The following is a 26,453-nucleotide window of genomic DNA, read 5'->3' as shown; positions in this document are numbered from 1 at the left end:
TGACTTCAAGTAAAAATTTATTTTAGATCTGTACAGGCCAAAACATTTTACAGTCTCCCCACATGTATTTATTATGCTGAGATATGACATTTTCCCATGCAGATAAGGCATGTGAACAACAGTAACTCAAAGCATAAAAACAATTTCCTGTAACATTCTACATGAATAAATAATTTTATTAGCACAATAAATGTATGCGCAGCAGTAACAAGTTGGGTTGAACAAAGCTAATGTTCAATATGTCAGAACACAGAGATATGACCTAGCATGAAAAACAAAGCTATGCAATTCTATGAGTCTCCGTCTCATTAAATGATATTTGGCATAAAAAGAATTACTTGGATTGTCTTAATATTTGCATATCCCTTTCAGTGTTACAAGTTGCAGCATGAATGGTTAGTAGTGTCATTTGGCAGGTGGTGAATATTACTGCAAATGTCGTAACAGACTTGCATACACTCTGCCCACAAATTCAGCTTTCTGGTACAGTGGATTGGGGTAGCCTTCCTATTCTGCATATTAAGAAGCACTGAACATTACAGTCATAGCACAAAATAGAGCATCTCCGCAAGAACCTCATACTATTCGTATGTAGATGTAAGTACAATTACAACTGATAAATTCAAACATTTAACTTAGCTTAAAATTTTCCACAGACTTTTCCTTAAGAAACGTAGCTTAAGAGTCCTGGTGTTACTGGACAAGTCTATTTTGAGGTCTTCATGGCATTTACGATTGTGGGCCAGTGTTTTCAGTATCTGTGGGATGGGTTCTTACTTTGGGAAACTGCAAACACCTTTCCTTTTGTTTATAGTTAGATGGGAAGGTGATCCAAACACTTTTCTATTGTAACAGATTTATGGTTTAGAAGAGGTTGGGAAACAATAATTCTTCTCTATCAAGGACACTGGGACAAGAGGGACATGAAGAACTAGGAAAGCTTCTAAACACTCACAGTTGCTGTCAGGATTATCATTTTTCCCCACAGCAACCCTTTCCAAACAAAGTCATTCCAATTAGGATAAAAGACTCTGGTGTTAAGTTCTCAACATCCAGAGGACAGTCTGACCTTTCTATCATGAAGCCCTTTGGTCTGCAGGCCTGTGAAATTGGAAGTGAATTAGCTTGTCTGACCTTCCCATGTGATTTTTGTTACTATTAGCCCATTGAGGCCATCTGAAATATTTTTTTCTAGATACAGTAACCTAATTTTAATGTAGCTAAATAATGATGAACTACAATACACAGTTTGCATTATCAGCAAAAATTCTCCTTTACTGACCCATCCCAAGTACACTCCACCAAATGCCTCAGAACAATCCTTAGGTTCTATTTGTAAGCAAGTGTCCCTCTATTTGGGGCAATGCATATTACTCGTTCTAAAAGTTTGTTATACATCCGTAATTTTGGTTTACATTCTGTACAAAAATATTTTACAACCATTTCTACACAAAAGCTTAAGAATTGCAGTAACACAGACAGCATTCTCTGAGCATAATTATGCAACATAATTTTTACCTTAAACATTCAAAGCATTTGAAAAGTTATGCTTTTACCTTAACTCTTGATATTTTCAGAAGAAAAGTGCCTTGTGCATTTAAAAATACCTACTTTGTGCATCTTGAAATTAGCCATTTAAACACTGAAATGCTAAGAGTGAAATTCACAATAGAACATGAATTGTTTTAAGTGGAATGTATGAATATGCAGATATTGATAATGAATGTATCTAGATGAAATCACCATACAGCACAACTGTACACTGTAATGACCTTACATGGCAAAGTGCAGTGATGCATAATAAGCATTCTTCACTTAGACACCACACATTCCCCATGCTTTTATAACTGAATAAATTGCATCCATATAATAATCATGATATTAGTTCTTCAATTTATGGCAACATGTTTTGTTGCACAACTCAAAAGTAAATCCTGCAGAGTCATCAACGCTCACTGCTCTTTAAAAAAGTAGTATTTAAGTAACCTTGACTGACTCATTTTTCTGAAAGAAAACAACAGGGATGAGCACAATTCTACTATAATTCTTGTTTAGGAAGGTAGTAATACATCTTTGGGATGTATGCAAGCGTCTGCTTTTCTTGAGGTCTCAGTGGTTCAACTGCTGCAATACGTGGCACGCATCTTTCAGACGTGATAGCCAGTAATTGCTTAAAGCTCTTCATAAGAGCCAAACAAGTACTAAAAAATTAATTCCCTTACACACAAAAGGAAAATGGGAGTGAATGCTCTATTAATTTTTTTAAAAAGTCCACAGATATTTCTTGGTGAACCACATTAGAGTTCTATTGAACAAGAAAAAGGTGTCTTAAATGACAGACTTCTCAATCATGCAAAATGGTGACATTACAAGTTATGTTAAGTTGCAGCTCCCTTGCTCCTAATATAAGTTACATATACATTTAAATGATAAAAAAGCAACAGAAATGTGCTCTGAATCCATAAGTTCTTTTAACAAATATTTTTACAAAGACTGAGTATCACTGGGAACAACATTTTCAGCATCATACATTTGAACTCCAATGCGCTGAAAATGTCAGAATGTAATAAAATATTTATGACATTAATACATTACGTTTTATGAACATGGACAAGAGTGAGGCTCTTCCATTACCTACTTACCTCTAGACAAACGTTGTAGCTCTTTTCCTATTAAGAACTCATCCAGATGTACATTTCAGCAGAAAAACCTTTGGGGTTATATCATACATTATGTCCAATAGCATTTAAACAGATGATAGGAGTTTTGCCAACTTTAGGTTCCACTTCAGTAATTGGTGCACAGTGTTTGGCAGATCAGTTAAGCATCCACATTTGACATTTTGTGTGTGGTCTTGATTTACAATGTTTTTCTGATGACCTTTTTCTGATGAGAAAACACTGAAGAACATTTTTTTAAAAGAGGCTTTGATTTCAGATACCATGTCAGCACAGTTTACTAATTTAACAATTAGCATCTTTCAGAAGTCCAATTTCTTCAGCTGTTCATACGTCAAAAAGAACTGGTGAAACTGGTCAAGGAAAACAAGTGCAGATATTTGCATTTTTTGGTTTTAACGTATTTGTGATGCATAATACTTACTGCATTCCCTTAACTATTGACTGTATGTTTTTGGAACTTTGGTCTGTCATTAAATGTCTCCCTTCATCCTCACCACCACAAGATAGGTCATTCCACTCTGGCAGTTACTATAATGTTCCCTAGAGTCTTTGGCACAGAGAAAAATATCTAAATAATAATCATAGCAAACTGCTAAAAGAGAAACTTATTTCAGTGCATGTCACTCTTACAAGTAGAATGTGCCTCCTAGAGCAGCCTAATCCTTCCACAAGTTCTAGCCCAAGCACTTTAAACATGCAAGTTATAGTTGGGGAAAGGTCAGAGGCCACAGCAGGAGAGGAACCCACTATATTTGCTCTTATCTTCTTAGTGGCTGAAACTATAAAGGTATGCAGATTCTCATTTGTGGGAAGAAAGAAAGGAATATCACAGCTGCCTCTTAGCTTCTCACAAAGCAATGAGAACTTAAGGCTAATCAGACAGCAAATGGTCTACTATACAAGTTATATAATAGTAGAAAAGTGGTGTTAAAAATCTTGATCATCTGCAATTGCTAATTGACCTGGTCACTATTACATCAACTAAACAGCAATATAAAAACATGCAATGAGAAATTGGGGGCTAAAGGAAAAAGTGTTTTGAAAAAGATTATATTCAGAGATTCAATTTTGTGTATATCTTAGAGAATATTAATATATTAGATGCCAATAGTACTCCATTTATAAAGAGATGGAGATTAAATTTTTTACACTGACAAGTTACAAATATTTCATATGAAGTACAATTCACTAGTCAATTGTGTGTCTACTCAATGCCCGCTGCTCTTCACAGACAAGTTTAATAAGTATTTCCAAACACTTCTGAAGAGGATACAATAATATTCCAAGGACCAAGTCTCAACCAGTTTGGCCAGAATCCTTTATATAAAGCAAAAAAGCCTTCATACCGCCATGTCTGAAACAAATATTTAAAAATCACATTTGAATGAGGAAAGAATGAAACAAAAGTTTCACTGAAACATTATACCCAAAGAACAACTAGTACTTTATTTGATGAATGCCAAGGTGTTCTGTGGAGGAGGAAAACATTTGGTTTAATTCACAGTAATAGTCTTATGTCTCATAGCAACTCAGACTGGGAATGTTGCAGAATTATTTCCCATCCAGTTTATGGGCAAAGAAAAGAGTCATGACTACCTCTCCAAAACCTTTAATGGGAATGTGTAATTTAAGCCTGCTGCTCAATGAGCTCCTAGTAGAATTAGTAATAGGACAACAAATATTCCCAATATCAAATTAAGATCTTATTTTAACCATGACAATTTTCACTGCTCCATATTTAAAGTTACATGATCCAAACTGACAGAAGCTTTATAGAACTAATTAACTTTACTAGTCAAGAGGTATTAAAAACTATATTTAGGTCTAGTCAGGGGTTATTTTTATCCAGTAAAAAAAAACCATGAAATATCAGACATAATATTAAGAATCAGAGCTAGTTAAAAAAGGAGAAATCTGTGACTTTAAAAAAATCTTTTCCCCACACTTAGAAATATTCAGCAACAGTAGGTTTAATTTTGTTTTCCATAACCCTTTCAAAAAGTTGCTTGTGTTTCCTACTCCCTTTTCACAAACTGGTGGATAAGCTCCCTCCCCTCAGACAAAAGTACAATCCAGGCTTGCTTCATCCCAATTAGGGATGTTAAGAAGCATGTAATTTGTTAATCATGTGATCAACAACAATTTTGTCAACTACTCGATTAATCGATAAGGGGTAACACTGCCACCACTCAATTCTAGCTCCTGCCAGGTCCAGCAACTCCTCCCGCTGCAGCTCCAGTTGTATTGCAGAGCCACAGTGCGGGATTGATGCTGGATCCCAGCACCAAGAATTGGCATGCAGGCAGACTGGCTCAGTCCCAACTCGTGCTGGGACCCAGCATCAACCCCCTCTGTGGCTCTGCACTATACGCATTAGAGACTGGCAAGGGAGTTGATGCTGGGTCCCAATGCAAGCCAGGACTGAGCCAGCCTGTCAGCCAGCCTGCTAAAAAATGTACTTTCATGGAGGAGAGGGGGAGAAGAATGCTCTGTCCCCCCTGCTGGCCCCAGGCTCCATGCCAGGCTTCCTCTCTGAAATGCACAAGAGCCCCAGCAGGAACTCTTGTACATTTCAGAGGTGGAATGCCACTGCAGCAGCCTTGCCCCCTCTCAGGGAGCTAGAGGGAATGAGCTTTTAAGCCGGCTCCCCCAGCACCCCTCATCTCTCTCATCTCCCCCTTGCTACTTCCTTCTGATAGAGGCAGCAAAAGAGGGAAGCGACTAGTTGCTTATATCCCTACTGCAAATGAGAAGTAGCAGCAAGAACTGTAAAAAATGAGAAAAATCTCTATTTTTTTTTAAAGAAGACCATTAGACTGATTTTTGGCTACACCACACCCCTCATCATCACAACAAATGCAAGCTTTAAAGAGCTGTCAGCCTTGGGAGACCCTCCCCCCCCCCATATTCAAGGGAAGAATTCACATTTCTCTCTGTCCCCAATATTTCAACTAACCCTTTAATGGTATGTATTTCAGTATCTTTTTTTAAAAAGTGTGTTCACATCAGAAAAATTCCCCTTTAGTCAACCTAACCTAAATACTAGCAAGAATGAATCTATGATGCAGGCAGACCTCCTTGCTTCCTATCAGCACTCAGAATGATTTTTAAACAGAAGAAGGTAGGAGAGAGGGGGCATGATTTGAGTCTAAAATTTTGAAAGATGCATGCGTGTGGTACAGCAAGTTCAAATGTTGAAATGTATTATTCAGAGTTCTCTACAACTGGTTTTCTAAAACAGCTAACAATTTCTACCTACAATGCAGAAAAACACTAATTTATGTTTGATACCAAAGATTGTATAAATGTTATCACTAGTTGCTATACACTTTGTACTTACCTGTAACAAGCAATCCAAAGTACCCTTATACCCTGAATGTGTCCCATCTTGAAATCTTCTCTGATTCATCATCCGTGTCCTCACAACATCAACTGGATTTGATGCAAGTGCTCCAGCTAATCCACAGGTAAAGCTTGAACTAATGAAAGATAAACCATCATAAAAAAAACATGACCAGCAGTTTCGAAATAAAGAAAAACACACCTGAAAAAATTAAAAATATCTGTGATATAACTAAAAGTTGTGTTTGCATTTCTGTTAACTATTTTTTCAGTTAATTTATCTGAAGAAAATACATCACAGGCCTTACTTTGTTAAACTTCAGAGTAACAATCAGGAAGAAACCTCACACTAAAAATCCACCCTTTACACTCATCTACAGGTATTTAGGAGCATAGAAATGTTTATATAGGCCAAAAACATGTAAGTACCACAGAAGACTATTGGCTTCCATGGCATGAGCTATCATTTGAAAAACTACTACAGAGAAACATTTAGACCTAACAGATGTCTTTACATCTCAACTGACAGTGAGAAAAAAAATACGAGAAGTACATCCTCTGTAGACTCCAACATTAAGAAATGAATTTCTACTCTGAAAGGGTATGTAATCATACATCTAGATTTTTGAAAACGTAACTCTTATGCTTGTTCAGACTTACAGGAAGTGAGTATACACAGTGTCTCCCATCAGTCCAGACATAATTATGTGTTTCTTGGTGAGATCATAGACCGGCAGCTCCACTCCCACAACAATAGCCGCTCTCTGAGCTGTGAGGGACACTCCCTGGCAAAACAAGTGTATTATAATTGAGATTTTAAAAACTGAATCATGTATATCTGGTTGAAGAAATTGAGAAATACCATTACATTTTAGATTACAAAACTTGTTTTATGAACATAGTTCCTAGGTGCTTTTAGACTGAGAATATACACTATTGTTTTCCAAAAATGAAGTGGTGTATGGTATAGAGGCGTGTAAAAGATCCCAGAAAGACCAGGCTGGGGACTGGCATTAGTCTGCAGAACAGGGAAAGCATCGCGGCAATACAAACTTTCCCATACTGCCCCACCAACAATTCAGCCATGACCTACAACAGATGTTCTCAAACTAACTTCTATGGACTAGGGATGTAAGCGACCAGTATGCTTATCAGATAGTCGACTACTAATGGAGCAAGTAATTAAGGAAATCATCTGCAAACATTTGGAAGATAATAAAGTGATAAGGAACAGCCAGCATGGATTTGTAAAGAACAAATCATGTCAAACCAATCTGATAGTTTTCTTTGATAGGATAACGAGTTTTGTGATAAGGGAGAAGCGGTGGACATGGTATACCTAGACTTTCGTAAGGTATTTGATATGGTCTCACATGATTTTCTTTCAATAAATTAGGCAAATACAACTTAGATGGGGCTACTATAAGGTGGGTGCATAACTGGCTGGATAACTGTTCCCAGAGAGTAGTTATTAACGGTTCACAATCCCGCTAGAAAGGAGTAACAAGTGGGGTTCCGCAGAGTCTGTTTTGGGACCAGTTCTGTTCAATATCTTCATCAACAATTTAGATATCAGCATACAGAATACGCTTAAGTTTGCAGATGATACCAAGCTTGGAGGAGTTGCAACGGTTTTGAAGGATAGGAACATAATTCAAAATTATCTGGACAAATTGGAGACATGGTCTGAGGTAAACAGGATGAAGTTTAGTAAGGACAAATGCAAAGTGCTCCACTTAAGGAATAATCAGTTTCACACATACAGAATGGGAAGCAGCTATCTAGCAAGGAGTAATGCAGAAAAGGATCCAGCGGTTATAGTGGACCACAAGAGAATATGAGTCAACAGGGTGTTGCAAAAAAAGCAAACATGATTCTGGGTTGCAGTAACAGGTGTATTGTGAGCAAGACATGAAAAGTCATTCTTCCGCTCTACTCTGCACTGATTAGGCCTCAGTTGGAGTATTGTGTCCAGTTCTGGGCGCAACATTTCAAGAAAGATGTGGCGAAATTGGAGACGGTCCAGAGAAGAACAGCAAGAATAATTAAAGGTCTAGAGAACATGACCTATGAAGGAAGACAAAGCATTGGGCTTGTTTAGTTTGGAAAAGAGAAGATTGAGAGGGGACATGATAGCAGTTTTCAGGAATCTAAAAGGGTGTTAACAGGGAGGAGGGAGAAAATTTGTTCTTCCTGGCCTCTAAAAACAGAGCAAGAAGCAATGGGCTTAAACTGCAGCAAGGGAGGTTTAGGTTGGACATTAGGAAAAAGTTCCTGTCAGGGTGGTTAAACACAGGAATAAAATTGCCTAGGGTGGCTGTGTAATCCCCATCTCTGGAGATATTTAAGAGTAGGTTAGATAAATGTCTATCAGGGATGGCCTAGACAGTACTGGGTCCTGCCATGAGGGCAGGGGACTGGACTCGATGACCTCTCGAGGTCCCTTCCAGTCCTAGTATTCTATGATTCTATGACTAGTGATGTGACTAGTCGCTTCCCTCCTCTTGATGCCTCTAAAAGAGGCAGCAAGTGGGGGAGCAGGAGTTGGTGCTTGGGGGAGCCGGCTGCTAAGCCAGTTCCCCCCAGCACTGTCTCCATGGGGGGCAGGGGAGGTAGAGGTACAGAGGAAATGGCACGAGTGGACAGTAAAGCAGTGTCTGCGCACGCCAGTTCTGCTGTGATTCTTCTTTTGAAATGTACAGAAGCCTTGGCAGGGCTCTTGTACATTTCAAAAGGAAGCCCCACGGCGCTAGTGGGGGAGTCCCCCGCTGGCTCCACAACTCCCTGTGGGGCTTCCACTTTTGAACTGTAGCAAGAGCCCGGCAGGGTTCTTGCTACAGTTCAAAGGCAGAGGCGCCCATATCAACTTAATCGACTAGTCAATGGAAATCCCATCGACTATTTGATTAGTTAATTAATCTAAATTTAACATCCCTACTAGAGACTGCTGTTGGTAGTATGCAGAGAGCTGGAAGGCGGTGGCTCATCTTACAGTAAGTTCAGAATAACCAAGAGACTGAGACTGGAGATTAAATGGAGAGCTAAAGTAGACTGACTACATTTTTCAAAGACTAACCATTAGCTGTTCTCCACAGATGGAAATATGGGATGTGACAGTTTAAACAGTTGAACAGTTAACCAAGGAGCCTGGGCTCACTGGTCAACCTTCATAGTTACATATAATCCCTGTCCCTCCCCCTGCACTGCTGCCTCTAATGGAGGCAGCAACGTGTCGAGGGGGAAGGCAAGTGCTAGTGCTCACAAAGCCAATTCTCCCCCTTGAGTAAATGTGTACCCTCTGAAAATGTTAGCGGGTACACATTGACAAAAATGGTTTTTAACATCCCTAATGGAAATGTGAATATTTTTCATGCATAGATTTTGAGTAATCACCACATATTTTCTATAATCATGAATGACTTATGAGGCAGTCCATGACGTGCTAGGATATGACCAATACTGCAAATTTGAAAACCCTGGACTGTAGTTACAGGTGAGAAGATAAGTTCATTAAATGCTATTTAATGCCAAGTACCGTATATTCCGGCGTACAAGACGACCTCTGATGTTAAAAAACATCCCCCAAAAATCGGGGGTCGTCTTGTACGCTGGGTATACATCCCAGGCGCGCCTGGGATGCCCCGCCGCCGGCTTCCCCCGAGGCTTTGCAAAGCCGCGGAGGGGCTCGGGCGGCGGGGAATTTGATGTTGTGAGGACACGGATGATCAATCAGAGAAGATTTCAAGATGGGACACATTCAGGGTATAAGGGTACTTTGGATTGCTTGATACAGGTAAGTACAAAGTGTATAGCAACTAGTGATAACATTTATACAATCTTTGGTATCAAACAAATTAGTGTTTTTCTGCATTGTAGGTAGAAATTGTTAGCTGTTTTAGAAAACCAGTTGTAGAGAACTCTGAATAATGCATTTCAACATTTGAACTTGCTGTGCCACATGCATGTATCTTTCAAAATTTTAGACTCAAATCATGCCCCCTCTCTCCTACCTTCTTCTGTTTAAAAATTATTCTGAGTGCTAATAGGAAGCAAGGAGGTCTGCCTGCATCATAGATTCATTCCTGCTAGTATTTAGGTTAGGTTGACTAAAGGGGAATTTTTCTGATGTGAACACACTTTTTAAAAAAAGATACTGAAATACATACCATTAAAGGGTTAGTTGAAATATTGGGGACAGAGAGAAATGTGACTTCTTCCCTTGAATCTGGGGGGGGGGGTCTCCCAAGGCTGACAGCTCTTTAAAGCTTGCATTTGTTGTTGTGATGATGAGAGGTGTGGTGTAGCCAAAAATCAGTCTAATGGTCTTCTTTAAAAAAAATAGAGATTTTTCTCATTTTTTACAGTTCTTGCTGCTACTTCTCATTTGCAGTAGGGATATAAGCAACTAGTCGCTTCCCTCTTTTGCTGCCTCTATCAGAAGGAGGTAGCAAGGGGGAGATGAGAGAGATGAGGGGTGCTGGGGGAGCCGGCTTAAAAGCTCATTCCCTCTAGCTCCCTGAGAGGGGGCAAGGCTCCTGCAGTGGCATTCCACCTCTGAAATGTACAAGAGTTCCTGCTGGGGCTCTTGTGCATTTCAGAGAGGAAGCCTGGCATGGAGCCTGGGGCCAGCAGGGGGGACAGAGCATTCTTCTCCCCCTCTCCTCCATGAAAGTACATTTTTTAGCAGGCTGGCTCAGTCCTGGCTTGCATTGGGACCCAGCATCAACTCCCTTGCCAGTCTCTAATGCGTATAGTGCAGAGCCACAGTGGGGGTTGATGCTGGGTCCCAGCACGAGTTAGGACTGAGCCAGTCTGCCTGCATGCCAATTCTTGGTGCTGGGATCCAGCATCAATCCCGCACTGCGGCTCTGCAATACAACTGGAGCTGCAGCGGGAGGAGTTGCTGGACCTGGCAGGAGCTAGAATTGAGTGGTGGCAGTGCTACCCCTTATCGATTAATCAGGTAGTTGACAAAATTGTTGTTGATCACATGATTAACAAATTACATGCTTCTTAACATCCCTAATTGGGATGAAGCAAGCCTGGATTGTATTTTTATCTGAGGGGAGGGAGCTTTAAAACTTATCCACCAGTTTGTGAAAAGGGAGTAGGAAACACAAGCAACTTTTTGAAAGGGTTATGGAAAACAAAATTAAACCTACTGTTGCTGAATATTTCTAAGTGTGGGGAAAAGATTTTTTTGAAGTCACAGATTTCTCCTTTTTTAACTAGCTCTGATTCTTAATACTATGTCTGATATTTCATGGGTTTTTTTACTGGACAAAAATAACCCCCGACTAGACCTCATACCCATCTGGTCCCCTGCTTCCATAAACATTCATCTAATGATGCAAGCTTCCCCATACTGAAGCTATTTAAACCAAGTTACTATATTAATTTAAAGGTCTTTCAATTTTAAGTCAGACAAAGGTAAACAGCAAACTTGAGGTTAATTCATTAAAGTTCTATTTCTTGTGACAAAGAAATATTGAATAGCCACCAAGGTAAATAAGGGTGCATTTTCAGAATAACAGCCGTTATTTCAAAATAACGCAAGCGTCTACACAGCGAATGTTATTTTGAAATAAAATTGAAATAACAAAGGGCTTATTCTGACTTCCGTAAACCTCATTCCACAGGGAATAACGCCTATTGCTAAATAGCTATTTCGAAATAGCTGTACTGTGGACGCTCCACTGTTGCTATTTTGAAATAGTTCCTCCCTGGGCCCATTCAAAGTAATTACTCCCCAGGGCCTTCTGAGGGTCTCTGTCGAGGTAGCTCATCCACGTTAGGGAAGCCTGCCTCCGACTAATTTTGAGGCTTCTCTATAGTGTAAACATGCTATTTCGAAATCAGCTATTTCAGAGTATTTCTTATGGAATAGCTTATTTTGAGATACCGTATATTCCGGCGTACAAGACGACCTCTGAAGTTAAAAAACATCCCCCAAAAATCGGGGGTCGTCTTGTACGCCGGATGCCCCGCCGCCGGAGCCCCTCCGTGGCTTTGAAAGCCTCGGGGGAAGCCGGCGGCGGGGCATCCCAGGCATGCCTGGGATGCCCCGCCGCCGGCTTCCCCCGAGGCTTTCAAAGCCGCGGAGGGGCTCCGGCGGGGGGGGGGCAGCCCATGCGCGCCTGGGATGCCCCCCCGCCGGCTTCCTCCGAGGCTTTCAAAGCCGCGGAGGGGCTCCGGCGCGGGAGGGGGTCAGCCCAGGCGCTCCTGGCGGCTTTGCTCCCGGTGCCTCTGGTCTGCTGGGGACCATCTCCAGCAGACCAGGGACACCGGGAGCAAAGGAGGCGGAGGGGCGCTGGGGTATAAGATGAAACCCTATCTTTTAATTAAAAAGATAGGGGGTCGTCTTATACGCCCAGTCGCCCTATACGCCGGAAAATACGGTAAGCATGCAGTGTAGATGTATCCTAAGAGTTTTCAGCTGGAGAGAGGACAATTTTTGACAGTAACTTATTGCAGAGGTAAGAGAAGCCCAGTTTAAAGGCTGACTCTTCTAAGCGTTCTAGTAGCCACATGCTTATTCAGATTGTCTTGAAATGATCTCTACTTGAAGGGCGTTGACAGAGTTGACTATCCAAACTCGGGGATATTTGAGACGGGGGACGGAAAATAGGTGACCTTTAACATTAAACACTGTCTTTTTAAAGTTGTATGAATGTGTTTTGTGCAGATCTGGGGCTTAAATCATGGCTCTGATCATATCCCAGATAACATATGGCAAGCACTATCCCTCTGGTGAAGCAATACTGAAAATGTAGATTTAAAAAAAAAAAAAAAGTTAAACTTGCTAGAGAGATTTGCATTCAATCATGTGCCAAATAAATTACAAAGTACACATGCAGAAATACTTGCCAAGGAGTTTCCAATCAGCCAGTTTCCACATGACTTGGATGGCTTGTGAGGACATGCTACGGTCATTGAACTTAAGCTACATGCAGGCAATGAAAGTTTGAAACCTCCACTTGGCAGAAATCTTTGAAACATACAGGCAGTCCCCGAGTTACATGGATCTGACTTATGTCGGATCCCTACATATGAATGGGGCTTTTCTCGCCGCGGAGGACGGGGGCGGCTGGACCGCCCAGACACGCCACGGTCCCGCCCGCGTCCTCCGCAGCGAGAAAAGCCTGGTCTGCTGGGGGGGAGGGGGCAGCAGTGCACTAGCTAGCCCCCCCCTCCCCCAGCAGACCAGGCTTTTCTCGCCAACGCCTGGGGTAGAGCAGCTGGGGCGCTGCCCGGTTGGTCCCACAGCGCCACTCCTGGGCACTACTGGACCAACCGGACAGCACCCCAGCTGCTCTGCCCCAGGCATCCCCAAGTCAGCCGCTGCTGAAACTGACCAGCAGCTGACTACAGGAAGCCCCAGGCAGAGCTGCTCTGCCTCGGGCTTCCTGTAGTCAGCCGCTGGTCAGTTTCAGCAGGGCTGACTTGGGAACACCTCGGGTAGAGTAGCTGGGGTGCTGCCAAGTTGGTCCCCACAGCACTGAGGTGCAACACTGCGGGGACCTACCCGGCAGCGCCCCAGCTGCTCTGTCCCAAGCGTCCAGATTCAGCCGCTGTTGAAACTGATCAGCAGCTGATTCCAGGAAGCCCGGGGCAGAGCAGCTCTGCCTCAGGCTTCCTGTAGTCAGCCAGCTGGTCAGTTTCAACAGCGGCTGAATCTGGATGCCAGTTCCAACTTACATACAAATTCAACTTAAGAACAAACCTACAGTCCCGATCTTGTACGTAACCCGGGGACTGCCTGTATGCATATTTTGTATAACCCTTGTGATAGGGTTTTTTTTGGTTTGGGGAAAATATATTTGAGTACAAAAGGTAATTCAAAAGATGCTTAAGCTATTTCTAAGTAAAAAATACACTTGCAAACACCTGTCAATTAGAGGCAGAGGAAAAGCAATCAACTCTCCTACATGGGGTGGACCAGATAGGCAGGTTTCCCCAGCTTTGCCTTAGACAGAAGCAGGGACATAGAGGGTCCAGTTTAACGAAGTGTGGAATCCTCCAGTAAGTTACTGCCCATTATATGCATCAGAAGGTGCCACATCAAGTTTATGCAGCAGGGAACCACCTTTTATGCCAGGGATGGCCAACCCACGGCTTTTTGCTTAAAGAAATGTGGCTCATGGTAGTTCTGAGCTGCGCGCCTGGACTACTCACAGCCAGCCACTACTGTCTTTCTTTAAAGAAAATTCAAAGGCTATTGTTTGCCAGGCTGAAGCAATTATTCTGTGATGAGTCTCTTCCTTATTGTTTTTGAACCTCTCATATTTGCAGTCTGGGACAGAGCTGAATTGTTAGAACTATAAACAGGGCTCGACAAACGCACTCACCCGCGGCGAGTAGATTTTTCCAGCTGGCAAACAACAAAAGGGGCAAACAACTCATGAGCTTACTCTGTAAATTTTAGGCAGAGTAAGACAGATTTCTGGTGTTCCAGTTCCACTGACTGTACATCTGTGTGCTTTGTCAAGTCCCTTTGACTGAGCCTTACCAGTGCTGAGTTGATAACAGTTATTTGTGTTGCTCTGCTGTGGGCTGAGAGCCCAAAACTGTGCTATCACTTCAGTTGACCTGAGAAAGAACCTCTGCAGGTCAGGGTAGTAGGGCATTCCAGGGGACAGAAAGGTGAGCTCAGTGGTATTTTCAGCACATCAAGTGACTAAAGGAAGGGGATCTCTAACCGCATACATCACATGCTCCTTTTGTAAAATGGAGATAACACTCCCAAGAGGGGGATCTATATTCATTAGTACTTCTACAGCATTTCTGAAATCCTTGAATGGCAAGCAGTATAGCAATTACAATATTAATTCAGACATCTGCAACTTTAGGCACATCCTACACCAATAATTTTGGCTGACATTGCAGAGATACATACAACAATACGTGCAATAATTAATGGATTTGTATGTACTTTTGCCAAAAACAACCTAAGAAGGGTTAGTATAATAGTTTAATAAACTTACTTTCCATAGTCCTCTAGTGCCTTCTTTTTGGTAAATGCGCATAAAATTGCCCATCATTCCTCCTTGAATCATACTGCCTTGGGCCTGCATTCTGATCTAACTTGGTCCAAAACAAAAAGCAGTTATCAGTTTTCAAACACTGAATTATAATTTTATCTAGTTTCTCAATATTACAAAGAGGTGCTATAAAATACAGTTCACAATATTTTCAGAATAGATTTTCTAATCGATATGAATATGACTATCACAGTAACACCAGCTATCTGTGGCTACATATCAGATGTCTCAAGTGCAGCTGCTATATTTGGAACAGCTGAATTAGAACTAGCACTCAGTGTAGCTCTTTAATTACCACAAACCATTGCTATTTTTGAATTGGTGCCCTAATATGTGGAATAGATTCACAGAAGACTTCTGTATGATGTCCCTTAGTGTTCTCCCTTGAACTCAGTTACATCTTAACACAGAGGGTCAATATGATGAGAGTTTCAGCTGAGAAGAATTAGGTACTTGACTTTTTGGATCTGAAATTTATATTTCAAGGACAAACTGCTAAATTCATGTTAAGTCTGACAAACAAATAAGTATTCATCCCTAATTTTGGGAGTTAATAATGTTGTCACCCAGCCCAGTTCTAAAGTGCCTAGATAGCATTCATACCATCACTCTGAAATGGAGCCTGTCACAAGTCCAAGGCAACCGCACTTGTATTCTCCCTCTATGGTCCAGCCAGGGCACCCCCTGTAGGCTTCCAGCTTCCCAACTGATGCCTCTTCTGCAGAGGCATGCATCTCCCTCCTTTTCTGACTGGAGTATTTACAAGCTGCTCAGACTCCTGACCATATGACTTTGCCAACAAAAAAGATGGCCTAAGCAGGCCTGATTCACTTCTTTCCTCTGAGATTGGCAATAACCACAGTGCTATTTCAAGCAAGCAGATTTGTTCTTCAGGAAAAAAGCATTAGAAAAAATATATGCAAAGCTCTGCAGAGGTGGGCTTCAAAGGGCTGATAACCAGAGGAATCATTTGCACCACCCTTCTTAAAAAGTTACACTAACTCTAAAAACAAAGAACTATAACATTTAACTTCATTCATTAAAATTTATCCTGGATATTGTTCTGTAACAATGTCTACTATCATTCCAGAAGGGAGCCAATAAAGTCTTACCTGTGTTGATACTTTCACTACCCCTTCTATGAAATAGGAAGTTGTAACAACTTATTTTCATTCTATTTTACTTGAGAGGAAGGAGGACTAAAATTAGGCACTATATAAAAAGCAATATTTTTTCTCTATTCTAAGGAAGCTTTATCATGTGCAAACGCAACCAAGTAATTTCAGGCCATGATCTTTTAAGTTTAATAGGATCAAGTGTTATCACTACTTAAACACTAGATACCCACAAATTTTAAAACTGTTGCCAAAACTGTGGTGCTGATGATTTCACACGGTGGCACTGCACCATGAAGGGGCATGATTTCAAAAGAGATTGTGCTACTTTCCCCCTTGACACCCATAAGAAACAGAATAGAGATCCTGACCCATATGATTTTTCATCAAGAACGTTCATTTTTCCAACCCATAGACTTCTGCATGTCGGTGATGGGTAAGTTGTCCTCTACATACTTCCAAATGAACAACACTAGAAGCAGTGTAGGTCAATTCCCACAGATTTTTTTTTTTAAATTTAGAGTACAGCTTCAGCACACATCAAGTTTAGGATGGAGGAAGAGGAAGGAGAAGGGAAGAGCAACTTTAGCAGTTCATTGTGCTCTGAAGCAAAATAATTAAGTGATCAAGTAGTTCTCTTGCCGACCAAAGACACTAATTTTAATCAAATGACATGCTTTCAACTGACTAGCATGCTGGAGGGAATTTTCTACAATTCAGTTCTTCCCCTGGAACCTTTTGAATTATTGAGAAAGCAAGTAAATTTAAAACAGAACACAGCATGCAATGATCATCAGCAGCCTATTCTCATCTCAAGAATACAAAAAAACTATGTCAAAGAGAAACTTGATAAAAAATAATTTACCTTCAAAACATCTGTAGGGTTGGCAATAGATGATGAAATCACCCCGGAAAGAATGCCACATAATACATTTATCACCAAGGTTTCATCTATTCCAGAAGTAAAAACAAACTCTCAGCACAGGCTTATACACTGTGATAAGACACCAAGTACAAGTCAATGCTTTACCTTCTTTAATGAAAGGCAGTTAAAATAAGGATCTAAACCTCAGTTAACTTTTTAGTCAGCTCATTTTTTGTTGGAATTTAATTTGCAGAATCATTTTAAAGGAACAAAAGTAGCTGCATGCATACATTACACGAATACAATGTATGTATGAATCATATGACTGAAATGGAAACAATATACACAACTCTAGATGAAATATATTAGCAAGCAATGGTAACAAAGCTGAAACACTCACCTTCAGGTTGCTCAACAAACATTCTCTTCAAGCTTTGGTAAGTGCCTATTTTTATTGTTCCATATGATGCCTGGCGTAACATTGCAGGGGCAATCCTATAAAAATAGCAAGCAGCAAATAATAAATACATTCAATACTTCCTGAAATCTTGGTAACAGATATGGTTCATTCAACAATGTTTAGGATAGGCCAGGCTGAATTCAGGATGTGAACAAAAAGTGAAAGGTTTGTTCATTTAAACCAGATGATTTTAGAACCAGTTACAGTTAGAGGAAAAGAATTTCAGTGAAGATGATATTCAAGAATGAAAAAAAATGAAGGTGCAGTGGTGCCACCCACTCTTTACACGGTGGAGGAAAAACCCTGTCAATTCATACTAGTAAGGAGAGTAATAATTTTCTACTTGGCCGCTAGCTGAAAGTCTCTCTGAAAAAATGTTAACAGTAATTAAATTTCCTGTAATCTGATGTAGTACTTGGAAAGTATCTCCTGACATTAACCATGAGAGTTTAAAGAGTTAAAAATTACAATTGTGAAAGCCAAGTAGAGTTTTACTGTTATAGTTGATGCACTGCATGTGCAACAAGTTGACATGAGATCATTTTGCTACTACAAGTTTGCCACAGCTAACAAAACACACTCCTCCTTTATTTCTACGCTAGCTCTTACCTGTATTAATCGCCACTGTAGTAGATGCTAACTGCATATTGAGTCCCAATGGCACCACACAAATGAAGTTATTTTTGTGGAGGAAGCTGGGATTTAAATTTACTTTTGCTATCCCATTGTATGTGACTTACATTAATAATAGAGGGATTATCTTACAGTATTGCAGTAAAAATTCCTTTTCTGAATAACTTAGGTGAAAGTTACATGGTATTCTATTGCACTATTTGAATGTATTTTTCAAAAATAATATAAAATGGATGAAAATAGTTATAACAGTACATGTATGATTGCAAAGCAAATTAGGAAAACCTTTTTATTAGAGTAGGTAAGTTTTATTAAAAATAAGATGCTATTCAGACATAGCAACTACCATGATGTAAAAAAATTGTACTTTGAAATTATGCACTACATTCTAAAACACTTCTATTGCAATATTTTGTAAAATGTGGCTTGCCTCTCCCCATGATCTCTTTTGAGCCAACTAAAAAAAAAAAATCTTATTTATAAAATACTATACTGTTGTATGTGAAAATTTTTTCATAAACTGTCCCAAAATTCACAAATGCAAACTGGTTACATAAAGTATATTTAATTTACCCAGAATACAGTGCTTTCAACCCTTCTTCTCTCCATATCCTCACTAGTGCATGCACCATTCCTCTGTAACGAATCTCTTTAAATTTGGCGTCATTAGTTTGACCTTGAACCTGGAGACGGGTTTTGGTCAGATCAATTGGGAAAGTACCTTAAAGCCAGGGAAGGAAAAAGATAATTAATTTAACATGAAACATTTGTCTATCCAAAGATAAGTTAAAAAAAGACCCAAAAGACAAATCAAAATGTCAATTAATTGCAGGCTAACAGAGTGGGTCAGTCATTTGCACTCTAAGAAAGAACCATAATAGACGGCTTTCGAGAGAGCTGTACAGTGGACAGGCAGTGCTTCAATCATAGTTAGAACAGGAAGTGCCAAACTACATAAGAAACTGAAGGCCTGGACCTGCAAATTCCTTGGTCATGTGACTGAAAATTGTAACTGATGACAATGAACAAGAAATTACTTATTAAAGTAAAGGCCTTCAGAATTGGACTCTAAATGGGTGCACCTTAAGAATAGATTCTCAAAGTTAATTTTCTGTGAGATCATACATTAATAGCAGTGTTCCTGTAAGCTGTGCGCTTGTGTGGCTGCTCAGGAGAAATTCCAATTCTACTCAGTTAATCAGCAAAGCACTCAGTTAGCTTTGTTTCTCTCCTGGTGGTGGACATTTTCACATGCCTCAATGCACAAAAAATGTGTTCTGCAAATGGATGGAAAAGATTACCAGGAACAGTGATCAATAAGTGTACTGTGTTACTTCAAAGTTGGTGAAAACAATGATTCAGGACATCAAGATTGTGTGCTAAATTATAGTAATCATAAGTGAGTTGAAAAGCTAACTTGATTGTTTTGCATCTGAAGCTGTACACCAGGGCAAAATTTTTGGGAATCAGAAACTGTATGGACACTTACTGACTACTAATCAAAAGAAAATTATTTCTTCCAAAAGAGGAATCGCTTTTGATAACATATTAAATTCTCTTTAGGCCTGAGAGAGAAATGCCTTCTTTACTTCTTCTATCCCCTATAATCACTATTTGAGTTTTAGCCTTTCATCAGATGACTACCATATCATAATACTGTATGGGACAACTATTAAATCAAAAATATTCTCATAAATGTAGATACAACACTTTAGTTCACCATTTACTTAACTGCTGTCATTTCTGTTTTCTGTACCTTTACCACCTATAAAAGTCTGTTCAAAGATAAAAAGAACCCGTCCTAAAATTCCAACAGACTAAATTGAAACTGCTTGTCATGCAAGACTTAGTACTAATCCTATGGCTCTATTTCCTATGTCACATTTCCAGATTTTTTTCCCCCCCCCCTCTCTCTCCCCCCTCCCTCCCTAAATGTAAAAAGCACTCAAGGATATATATCCTGGAGCAAACAATTCCTTTTTCTAATGTTAACTTGCCTTTTTAAAGAAAAGTATGTCTCAATATGAAAGAATATCATTGAGTATTATCAATTGTGTTAGTGACTATTTTTTTCTTTTACTCCAAAAATACATATTTTAGACAAAAAGCAATAGACCTTTAAAATGCAAGTCCTTCTGGAAGCACTTTTAAAGTTAGTAATCTGTTGCAGTAACTATTTTGTTTTTCATATTACATAAATTTGTGAGTTGCAAGTGAACCTCCTAATGTAAGATACATCATGCACACAGATTAACTGTTTACCACATTCTGCAGTGATTGATGCTAAGCCGCCATAAACAAATGGTTTCCAGTTCAGTGCAGCCATTCTTCTTACTGCAAGATGAAACAATGGCTTTTAATAGGTATTTGAATGATACACAATTTTAGCATTTTAGGAGAACTACACTGCCCAGTATTCTGAATACGTTACTAATATTCCTCCCTCAAATGCATTTTTTTTTGCTACAGCAGCAAGAGATATCTAGACTATAATATGTTAAATAGTACAGTAAGTGATATAGCAAAATACTGTGTAACACAGGGGTCCCCAACCTTTTGGGGCTGCCGAGCAGGGGCAGGGCCACTCACTCACCCATGCCCAGTGCCAGCGCCACCCATGCACCGCACTCCTGGGGCCGGCGCCCTTCCTGTGCCCCATGCCCAGGGGTGGGGCTGCCCATACGTCACGCGCCTGGGGCTGGAACAGCCCATGCGCTGCATGCCCAGGAGCCGGCAGCGCTCATGCGCCACATGCCTGGGGCTGGCACCGCTCCTGTGCCGCGTGCCCAGAGCATGGACACCCATATGCTGCACACTCAGGGGCCGGCACCGCTCACACGCCTGGGAGCGGGGCCAGCCCCGATCACTCGGCGGGCGCACAGAAATGGCTCAGTGGGTGCCATGGCGCCCACAGGCACCACGTTGGGGACCACTGGTGTAACACATTAGAAAGTTTGGCATGCTTTTAATGTTCAGTTAAATAGTGGTTCTGAAAGTGCGATCCAGGGTTTATGGCTGCTTTACAAGTGGTCTATGGGTCGAACTCAGCCCCCCTGCAGTGGGGAGCCCGCACCCCTGCTCCAGCTTTGCGGCCGCCGTGTAACTGTAAAGCTGGAGCACTAGCTCTGGCGTCCCACTCGGAGGCAGGGGGTGCGCGTGAAGAAAGCGCCGACCTTCCTCATCAGATCTGGCTTGTGGAGAGAGACAGAGCAAGTGGCTCCACATGCTGACACTTTCTCCGCCTTCCCTCCACCCCCGCACTGGGGGATTGGCAGCCCAGTGACACACTGTCTGGAGCCTTTCCCCGCTGCTCCCATTGGCCGGCCAATGGGAGCAGCGGGGAGGGAGGTCATGCTTGGGAGCAACAGGAGTGTGAAGCCAAATAAGCACCCTACCCATGCCCAGATCCCCATACTCTAATCCCCCTCAAACACTCCACCAGGACTCCACAATCACAGTTTGCTCCTACATTCTCCCCCCAGTTAGACACTACCTCCACACTGCTCTCGCACCCTCCCCCTCAGCCAGACACCCTACTCCCAAGCCTGCTTCTGCACCCTACCTCTCACCCAGACCTCACCCCCTCCTGCTTCCCACCTCCCACCTAGATCCTGCACTCCCATCCCTCCCTCACTTGCTGGCAGCCCTGTCCTGCACACTGAACCCCTCATTTTCATCTGCACCCCAGTGCCTAAGGAGGTCCACAAAATCCCCAGAAAAATAAATGTGGCCTATGGCTCTGGGAAGCCCTTCCCCTCAGTCCTCTGTCCCTTCCCCTCATCCCATGGGCTGGAACACCAGGGGAATGAGGTGTCTATGTTGGAGACCACATCAGTGAAGGTTGGAGTTTTTTGGAGAAGGTTTTTTGCTTCTCACTTGTGTGATCCCCAACTGATTTTTCATGTGGGCCAGTGGTTCGCCTTCCCTGCCATAAATAAAGAAAACATGGAAACCTTTTGCATTGGACATAAATTAGTATTTTACTTTACTTAAAATGAAGTAAACATGAGAAAGTTAAAACACTTAATCTGTTTATTTCAATTAAACCATTCTCCCTAGCCAAAGCACTAGCAAAATGTGGGCATAACTATGTAATTAATGGTTTGATTGTAAAACACTAGAACAAATACCTACCAAGGACAATTTTTGCACACAACACAATATTACTGCTGATTGAATATTCAGATAAAAAGTGCCTCGCCCAGCCATGATTCTATAAAATAGACTTCACAGCCAGTACGATTTTTTTCCATCATTACTAAAATTTTGGGTCCTTTCTTTAGCAACAAAAAGCTGACACTACAATCATAGAATCATAGAGCTGGAAGACAACTCAGGAGGTCATCAAGTCCAGCCCCCTGCCCAAGGCAGCACCAATCCCAGCTAAATCAACCTAGCCAGGGCTTTGTTAAGCAGAGACTTAAAAACCTTTAGGGATGGAAATTCCACCACCCCCCTAGGTAAACCATTCCACTGCTTCACCACCCTCCTAGTGAAATAGTTTTTGCTAATATCCAACCTAGACCTCTCCCACAGCAACTTGAGACCATTGTTCCTTGTTCTGCCATCCCTCACGTGAACAGCCTCTCTCTATACTCTTTGAAACCTCCCTTCAGGAAGTAGAAGGCTGCTATCAAATCCCTCCTCACTTCTGTCTTCCATAAACTAAATAAGTCCAAATCGCTCATCCTCTCCTTGTAGGTCATGTGCTCCAGCTCCCTAATCATTTTGGTTGCTCTCCACTGGACCCTCTCCAATGCGTCCACATCCTTTCGATAGTGGGGGCCCCAGAACTGGACCCAATACTCCAGATGTGGCCTCACCAGAGCCCAATAAAGGGGAATAATCACTTCTCTGGATCTGCTGGCAATGCTCCTCCTAAGGCACCCTAATATGCCATTAGCCTTCTTGGCTACAAGGGCACGCTGTTGACTCATATCCAGCTTCTCATGCACTGTAATCCCCAGGTCCTTTCCTACTGAAGGTTAGCATTGGCTCTCTCCCATATGTGCATTTCAGTTCCACTGAACGTCCTTGTTCTTTCATTATGAGAACTGTGAGGTATAATACATGTCTATCCTCTCTAGAGACAGCATGCGTTTTTATAATCTGACAGTGAGAGCAGCAGACAACCACCAATGTTAGTATTGTCTATTTGTGCCGAAACAAATAAAAAAAATGAAGCCTTCTTAATCTGGGGCTTTAAGTTCCGAAGCGCACAGAATGTAGAAGTCCAAAAGAAGTTAATGGAAGCAGCAATCAGCAAGCCTAAGGGTAGCCCTCTAACAACTCAGTTTCCCTCTTATCACTTTATGCAGGCGTTATTTGTGACACGCGCTTTGCAACAGTCTTGAAGCAAGGGAAAAGCCACTAGACACAGACTTCAAATAGTGTACCCAACGACCAAACCTCTACGGCAACACTTGGCCTCCGCCGTCTCGCTGCAGGTTTGAACAGGCCGCTGACAGCACATGGTACTAATTTCCCCACAGAAAACACGTGGGAGCACATTAATCCGGGTGCGTGCCCTGCATGTGTTATCTGTGCTAGCCTCCGCCCCCCCGGCAACGGAGCAGCAGCTGTGCAGCCGGGCGCCGCAGGCACGTTCATGCGGGACAGTTTCCACCCAAGTAAGCGGAACTGAAGTTTCGCAGGGGGAGGGGAGGCAGCACCGGGGAAGTCGGTCACGCTGCTTCCGACGCCGACGCATAATCCCGGCTGCTGCGCGGCGCCAGCCCTCACCAGGCAGCCGGGCTCGGCGCGGCACGTCAGGCCGGCGGGGGGCGCGCACCGGGCACTGGGGCCTCTCCGCGCCGCGGCTCGGCCCCGCCCCCAGGAGCCGGCTGTAACCAACCCCGCGCGGCCCCTCCAGCGGGGCGCGGGTTTCCGGCGAGCCGCTCCGAGCAGGGCCCGCTGGCAACAAGGCGGGGCCGGCGCCCCGCGCGCGCGCGCATTTACCGCTAGCGGCGCCTCGCTCCCGCCCCGCTGGGTCCCAGCGAACTCGCCGCCCCGCCAAGGACTCGGGATCAAACCAGCGAAACCGCCTCTGCCCCCGGGGATTTAACCGGCTGGTTCTGGCCCCGCCCCCCTGCGTAAGCCTGCCCGCGGCACCCAACCGCCAAGCACCGACCCCCTCCTCCCATTGGTGGAGCCGCACGGGGCTGCCAATCAGCGGCGGCTCATCGGAGAGGGAGGGGCTGAGCTGAGGCGACCTCAGCGCACAGGGGCTGCTGAGTGTGCGCCCCTGGGGGGAGGGGGAGCAGTGATTAGTGTGACAGGTTAAAATCACAGAAGTCCCCCCCCTTAGGGCTATTACCCAGGTGTGCTGATCATGCCCCTGACACCCGCCTTCCTGCTCTCTGGGGCCCCCCCCCCCCCATTCTGTCCTGCTGGGCAGGATGCTTTGCTCTCCCTAGCGAAGCAGAGTTGGGGTATCCGCCTGCTGCAGAACAGCTCAGACACTGAATCGGTTCAGCTCTGGGATGGCTCAGTTCTAAGAGCTCAGCACCTAGGAAACCAACCCTCACATGGGACCAAAATCCCGAACAAATCCATCTTACTCAGTGATAGAAATGTAGCCCTGTTAGTCTGGGGTAGCTGAAACAAAAGACAGGACTAGGTAGCACTTTAAAGACTAACAAGATGGTTTATTTGGTGATGAGCTTTCGTGGGCCAGACCCACTTCTTCAGATCAAATAGTGGAAGAAAATTGTCACACCCATAGGGTACGTCTACACTACAACGATAATTCGAACTAACTTAGTTCGAATTAGTTAATTCGAACTAAGCTAATTCGAACTAATGGATCTAGACTAAAAAACTAGTTCGAATTAGCGTTTTGCTAGTTCGAACTAGCATGTCCACATTAAGTGGACCCTGAACCAGGCTTAAGGATGGCCGGAAGCAGTGCCGGCAGGGCATCAGAGGAGGACTTAGAGCGTGGAGATGCTGTCTCAGGCTAGCCGAGGGCTGTGCTTAAAGGGTCCTGACCCCCACCCCGGACAGACAGTTCTCAGGGGTGCCCCGCTTGCAAAGCAGTCCTGGCTTGGAGTGCCCGGAGTACCCACACTGGGCACATCACATCACTCGGCCATCAGCCCGGCTGCACTTGCCGCAGGCTGCCATCTGGGGAGAGGGAGCAATTGGGGGGCTGCAGGAGAGGTTCCACCCCAAAAGCCCGCAGAGCCAGCCCAGTCCTCCCCATCAGGGGTTCGTGCCCCATTCCTCCCTCACCTCCTTCCACTTACCCTTCCCTAGCCCCCCTTCTTATTGATGTACAAAATAAAGGACAATTGTGTTCAAAAATGGAATCTGTCTTTATTGAACAAAACTGGGGGAGACTGGGAAAAGGAGGTGGGAGAGGGGAAGAGAGAGGCTGGGAGAGGGGAGGGCAACTAAAATGACTAGGGGTTGGGAACAGGTCCCATATGAAGAGAGGCTAAAGAGACTGGGACTTTTCAGCATAGAAAAGAGGAGACGGAGGGGGGACAGGATAGAGGTCTCTAAAAGCAGGAGTTGGGTGGAGAGGGTGCATACAGAAAAGTTTTTCATTAGTTCCCATAATAGAAGGTCTAGAGGACACCAAAGGAAAGGAATGGGTAGCAGGCTTCAAACTAGTAACAGAAAGTTGTTCTTCACAAAGCAAAGAGTCAACCTGTGGAACTTCTTGCTGCAGGAGGCTGTGAAGGCTAGAACTAGAACAGAGTTTAAAGAGAAGTGAGATCAAGTCATGGAGGTTGGGTCCATGGAGTGGTATTAGCCAGGGGGTAGGAGTGGTGTCCCTGCCCAAAGTTTGTGGAAGGCTGGAGAGGGATGGCACGAGACAAATGGCTTGGTCACTGTCTTTGGTCCATCCCCTCCAGGGTCCCTAGGGTTGGCCGCTGTCGGCAGACAGGCTACTGGGCTAGATGGACCTTTGGTCTGACCCAGGACGGCCATTGTAAGCTCAGGGCTCAGGGTCGGGGGTCTCAGTGGACCCCCTTGATTTTCATGCACACCTGCTCCTGGGTAGCCAGGCTGGCAGCTCTCCTGCCCAAGCCGGCCACTTTCCTGTGCCTAGTGCAGAGATCGTGGATGAGGTCCACGATGTCCGCACTAGCCCAGGCAGGTGCCCGCCTCTTGCGGTCCCGGGCAAGCTCCCGGGAGCCGCCAGCCTGGTCCCAGGAAGAGGGGGAGGGCTGGGGGGCATCTGGTGGGTGGCTCGATCCGTGCCAGGTGCAGGGTCTGCTGGCTGGGTGCTGGCAGGCTTGCACCTGGCACGGGCACCGTAGCCAGCCTGTGCCCCTTTAAGGAGTCCAGGGCCGGGAGGGGGGCAGA

General features: G+C 43.3%; 1 protein-coding gene across 3 annotated transcripts; it reads right to left on the bottom strand.

Annotated features, from left to right (window-relative positions):
* SLC25A30 (solute carrier family 25 member 30) lies at window positions 1-24,183 on the bottom strand. 3 transcript variants are annotated; one of them, XM_075918997.2, is made up of 10 exons: window positions 24,096-24,183; window positions 20,400-20,471; window positions 18,711-18,858; window positions 17,445-17,539; window positions 17,045-17,130; window positions 15,008-15,103; window positions 6,684-6,808; window positions 6,022-6,160; window positions 3,955-4,035; window positions 1-3,022 (listed from the first exon to the last, which is right to left on the bottom strand). In XM_075918997.2, exons 2-10 carry the CDS (start codon window positions 20,461-20,463, stop codon window positions 2,981-2,983), a joined length of 876 nt encoding a protein of 291 aa, XP_075775112.1. In that variant the 5' UTR covers window positions 20,464-20,471; window positions 24,096-24,183; the 3' UTR covers window positions 1-2,980. The 3 variants fall into 3 exon arrangements, with proteins under 3 accessions (XP_075775112.1, XP_006118059.3, XP_089631597.1); XM_006117997.5 differs by lacking the exon at window positions 24,096-24,183 and adding an exon at window positions 23,547-23,845; XM_089775471.1 differs by lacking the exons at window positions 6,022-6,160; window positions 6,684-6,808; window positions 24,096-24,183 and adding an exon at window positions 23,547-23,853.
* Between the last annotated feature and the right edge of the window lie 2,270 nt (window positions 24,184-26,453).

The sequence above is a fragment of the Pelodiscus sinensis genome, chromosome 1 (genome assembly GCF_052426305.1).
Source record: "Pelodiscus sinensis isolate ZL-2025 chromosome 1, ASM5242630v1, whole genome shotgun sequence".
Lineage (NCBI taxonomy): Eukaryota > Metazoa > Chordata > Testudines > Trionychidae > Pelodiscus > Pelodiscus sinensis.
This window is presented reverse-complemented; position numbering and strand designations above follow the sequence as displayed.